Source organism: Sphaeroforma arctica, assembly GCF_001186125.1.
Source record: "Sphaeroforma arctica JP610 unplaced genomic scaffold supercont1.152, whole genome shotgun sequence".
NCBI lineage: Eukaryota > Ichthyosporea > Ichthyophonida > Sphaeroforma > Sphaeroforma arctica.
The window spans coordinates 55,607-60,725 of NW_014040406.1; the positions used below are offsets into that span (position 1 = coordinate 55,607).

Genomic DNA, 5,119 nt, shown 5'->3' on the forward strand with positions numbered 1-5,119 from the left:
AACGCCGATCATATGAAAGTGAATAAGTGAATGTGCTACCTCGATCGGTACACGCTGACAAGCAGATGAAAAACAGGTAGTTAAAAACCATGTTAAGGTACATTGAAAGGTCAAGGATACGTTCAGGAGCCACAGATGCAGTCTCCCAAACGGCCACCGATATACCCACATCAGAAAAGTCCATAGTAAAAGAAAGCCACCTATTGCCCTCACACTACTTCAATACAGCAAAAAGATATGTTAGTACTCATAGACCACATAGTAAAAAGGGTCGTACGGACTTGATAAAGAATACTAGTGCAGTTGAACAAATAATGCCCTGCGAGGAGTTGAAGAAAGATTGCACAAATGCCAGCGATGCAACGCAGTGCTCACAGCAGAAGGGCTTGTCTCCTATTGGGTTAGCCTTATTGGTGGACGTGCGAAAGAGAGGCTTAAACGTTAATTTAAAGCCAAAGAAGAGCAATTCGTCGAACAACTCGATTGATATATCGCTGAGTGATCTTGAAAGCTCTACAGATACATACTTGAGTAGCACACCTACTTATACGCCGATTACGCTACATACCAACGACCGTTTGAACCCTACAGAAAGAGTCAACTCGACAGAATTAATCGAAGAAGACGAGGAAGAAGATGATACTGAAATTTCACATCCACAACCCCAATCGGAAGACGAAGCCAGTCCACATGTGTGGCTTTCATCCCTACCATTCGCACGTAGAAATAGGTTACAGGACCTTCGGTATAGATCGATGTCACTCGCACGCACCACATCTGGTCTATGCCATAGAAGCAATGAGCTTGACCCAACAACTTCGTCTAATGCCCTCGTTCGCTCATATTCCAACACAAGCGATAGATAATCCAATACAAATGGAGAGACAAAAACGTTTATCAGGAAGATCGCGACCACACGAATCTCAGGATGTCCCATTCACAATGATCGCGGGGAGGAGGTTAAACTAAGCGACATTCTACGCAACACGTCCTTGAGCTCCAGGCAGGATGGAAATAAGGAACCAAATACTCTTTTCCAATTCCATTAATTTCATGATCTTGAGTATCTACCGAGAAGACCGTGATTAACAAGCTGATAAAAGGAGTTATGGCAACCTAGAACAACATACGAATGGCAAAAACGAAGCCACAGTTATGACCCAAAAGGAGGTCACATTGCACATGGAAGATTCTACTCACGAAATAGTCTAGAACGTTCAGCAAGGGATTGCAGATTACAACACACCAGTAAAGACAGGCAGCTGACTGGTAAGGGAGTCGAAGTGAATGACTCAGTAATACGATAGAAACGAAAATATTAAAATTCATTAGAAGTTTTTTTAATAATTTTTCAAAGGTTCCACTATCGAGACTTTTGCATGTGCCTCTGAACGTGCTATCATTTATGCCAGTGTATATATAAATATAAATATAAATAAAAATTATATATATACACATAAACATACTTATGTAGGAAAACATGCACATATATAAAGATATACATACATTGTAAATACACAAACAAACAAAAAAATCTATTCATGCATCTACACATATATAAAGATATACAAACATACACCATATATATATATAAGCACACACTTTTATACCTATACACCACACACATTTATATATATACAAATACACATAGAGGAACAAATCCAAAAATGTATATGTCAAACACTAAAGCAAAGCTGAGTATTAAAAAACAGGCATGATTTTTTTAGTCCTGTTATTACATCCACGCCACAGGAAAAAAATCATTATATTTAATACAAAACTAATCACGCAATCCCGCCTCTCTCTTCTTCGTCCGCGCTTTATGGGCCTCCTTGGACGCTTTGTTCGCCTCGCGCTCCTCCCTAGCCGCCTGTCTAGCCTCATACTTTTTATGCTTGCGATTCTTCTTGCGCATATTACTGGTCAGGACACCTCTCTCCTCCACATCTTTCTCAGTAGGGGGTGCGTGTACTTTCGTCTTGCGTTGCTCACGTGCCGTCAGCTTTACCCTTTTCACCCCTTGCTCATTGTGAACAGAACCTTTGCCTTTAGCCCCGGCTACCCCAGTGTGCAACTGCTTGCCTCGACGCTTGACAATGATACAGAAATTGTTGTACGATCCATTGTCGTACTTGGTGCGTGTTCGGTTAACCTCTCGTCTAGGGTACTTGATCACTCTCTTCGCATCCTCACCGTCACTGTCGCTATCGCTATCCTGGGCATCACCCTCTTCGTTCTCATACTCGCCGTCACTACCCAGTACATTGTCTTCATCGTCATCCTCTCCATCCAGCAATTCTTCACCCTTAATAGATGCATTCTCCACATAACGTACTTCCTTCAGCAAGCGTTTTTCTGCTTTATCTACCTTTCGCTCAGCTTTGTACAGCTCTGCGATTTGGCATACTGCGAAGAACAACTTCCCATTTTTGGAATGGCGAGACGATCGGATCTTAAACCCACACGCCTCCACAATATCTTTGAACAACTCCTCACTCAGATAACGACTGTTGTCCACACAAGCACTGGGTAAGACTAGGAACATAATTCCCAGAGATGACGCTGACAGTAACTCGCGCGTGAGCAATAACATCTCCGCACGCTTACGAGGGTCTGGCACAAAATTGAGCACAAGCGATAATACCACTATATCGAAACAGTGTGGTTTTACACTACGATCCTTGTCACCATCTGCTTTGCGCTTCTGTGCACCTGCCTGAGTAGCGTCTGCGTCTGCAGTATTGGCCTCTCCTCTTAGACAAAGAGGTGCAAAATCAAAGAAATCAACCTTTCTCACCTTCTTGTCCGCCAAATTCGTCTCTAGATCTATACTCAATGCATCCAATTTCGTACCCACGCGCGCCACATCGTTCCTGGTGTATCTGTGTATGATCGCCCCTACATCCAACAACTTAGCTTCTGGCAAAAACACATTACCATCACTTCGTTTGTTCTTGAGTTTGAGTATCTCCACTAATTCCTGTAGTACAAATCGCGAGCTATCAAACCCTCCGCCGGCCGCTTCACCCAACACGCTTGCTTTCTGATACGCAGCAAGTCCTCCCAAGTCCTTTAACTGGTTTTGCAGTCCCTTGACTTTGTGCTTGGCTTCATCTTTCTCTTTTTCTGTCGCACTTACATTGTACAGTACAGTATTCTCGATCTGTGAGATCTGCTTCTGCACCACGTGGAAGGTCTCAATGAGTTCTCTGTCTGCATCTGTACGCTCCTCGTCGCCCTCCTTGTTGTCCTCATGCACATCTGCGTGATTGTCGTCACCCTCATCAGCGACCACCTCTAACACTTCCCTGGCATTATCAGTCTCTTTGAAGGCCTTCTTAGTTGCCTTACTATTACTACCACTATTGTTCTTCTTGCTCGCTTTCAGAGCGGCTTCTTCGGCCTCTAGTTTGGCTTGGTCCTCGCGAGCTTTGATGCGATGCCGATTCTTATCGACCTTAATAACGGAACGTTTGCGTTTGGCTGCACACATACTGTCCAATGAACACAAACAATAAGCACTGACCTTAACTCACGTAATAACCGTCCACAGCGTATGAAAAACTTCTAATTGAGTAGGCTCAATGTAGTATACCATTTTAATCGCTTGTGTGTTCGACTACAACTCTACTGCATATTCATGTACATGTGAAATTGCACGTGCGACCAGATATCATGTTCTCGACAATTTTACGTCGTTTATTATGATCTTGTATTATATTCTTCAATTCATATCCAGTAGAGGTATATGTATTATATATATAGTACAAGTAAAAAATCAGAGGGGAATTTAAAACAAATCAAAGGAGACATATGGCACTAACCCTAATTTTGTAGGGTTAGAGTTTAAAGTCTAAGCGAAAGCGTCTATAATATTTGGGAATGACGTAACTATTCAGTATTCGCTACACTGATACGGACACCTAAACAATAACACATTGTATTGTATATACTGAACAAGTCTGATACTGCGAGTGGATCATCGCAATACTGTATGTACTATATAGAGAACATTACGAGTACTACTATAAGAAAGGATGGGTGTGAGAAACAGAGTGGCCAAGAAGAAACCCGGGGTTAAAATCCCCACTATAAAGTCTGCGGCACAGATAGCACTGGAAGCCACCAAACATAAACCACAAAACAGGATACAACCTGGAACACAACTGAAGTTACAGCCGAGTATGGGCAGTAAAAAAAGGCTCGTATCACAGATAGCAGGTGGTACACAGTCGAAAGCAGTTGATACAAAGCGCACCAAAATGAGCTTGAGTGGGAATGTTGTGAGCGGGGTCGAGAAGACTGATATAGCCTCAGTGAAGAAGGCAGTAAATGGGGATGTGAAGACAACATCTCCCGAAAATACGACGGTACAAACAAAAGTGGTATGTGGGTTAGGTCAAGATTCAACCTTGTATACATGTCGCGAATCTTATGGTTATATCTTCTTATTTCTGCATTTATGCGTATATACACTGCGTCTCGTTCTGGTCGCGTCAAAATATGTCATTTAACCATGCTTTCTAGTACACATATCATAAAGAACGCTGAGGTATATTTATTAACAAGATTATTACACTCGAAAGATTATTACACTCGAGTGCGCAAGAATAGTATAGTTATGCAATATTGGATGTGTCCATGGGTCAAGCGCGCATTCGATGCACGTATATGTACAGATATTTATACATGCGTACAGATGCGTATACACGTGAGTACATTGGTATTTCAGAAAGGTGTATGTGATTAGTATTAAAAATTGGAACATCAAATGTATATTCTCTTACAATAAATAAACTATTATGCTTAATGCTTAACTGATAATATGTAATACTTTATCCACATACACACGCACACACACACACACACACATATATATGAAAATACACACACACACACTCTCTCTCACACACACATACACGTATATATATATATATATATATATATATATATATACAGATATACACACACAGACACAGACACACCCACCAACCCACACGCAAACACACACACACGCACACATATACACACACACATACACACACACACACACACACACACACTTACATACACGCACAGTCAAACACACATACACACCGACACACAAACACGCACAAAC

General features: G+C 41.7%; 3 protein-coding genes across 3 annotated transcripts; 2 read left to right on the top strand and 1 right to left on the bottom strand.

The window, feature by feature from the left end:
* Positions 1–258: 258 nt before the first annotated feature.
* On the top strand, positions 259–1,314 carry SARC_03109 (hypothetical protein). The gene has a single exon (XM_014303102.1). It carries the CDS (start codon positions 315–317, stop codon positions 864–866), a length of 552 nt encoding a protein of 183 aa, XP_014158577.1. The 5' UTR covers positions 259–314; the 3' UTR covers positions 867–1,314.
* Positions 1,315–1,741: 427 nt separating this feature from the next.
* SARC_03110 (hypothetical protein) lies at positions 1,742–3,597 on the bottom strand. Its single transcript, XM_014303103.1, has one exon. The coding sequence runs from the start codon at positions 3,491–3,493 to the stop codon at positions 1,781–1,783; it is 1,713 nt and encodes a 570-aa protein (XP_014158578.1). The 5' UTR covers positions 3,494–3,597; the 3' UTR covers positions 1,742–1,780.
* Positions 3,598–3,925: 328 nt separating this feature from the next.
* Positions 3,926–4,551, top strand: SARC_03111 (hypothetical protein; the record flags this gene model as incomplete). The annotated part of the gene is made up of 2 exons (XM_014303104.1): positions 3,926–4,385; positions 4,528–4,551. The coding sequence occupies exons 1-2, from the start codon at positions 4,038–4,040 to the stop codon at positions 4,549–4,551; spliced, it is 372 nt and encodes a 123-aa protein (XP_014158579.1). The 5' UTR covers positions 3,926–4,037.
* Between the last annotated feature and the right edge of the window lie 568 nt (positions 4,552–5,119).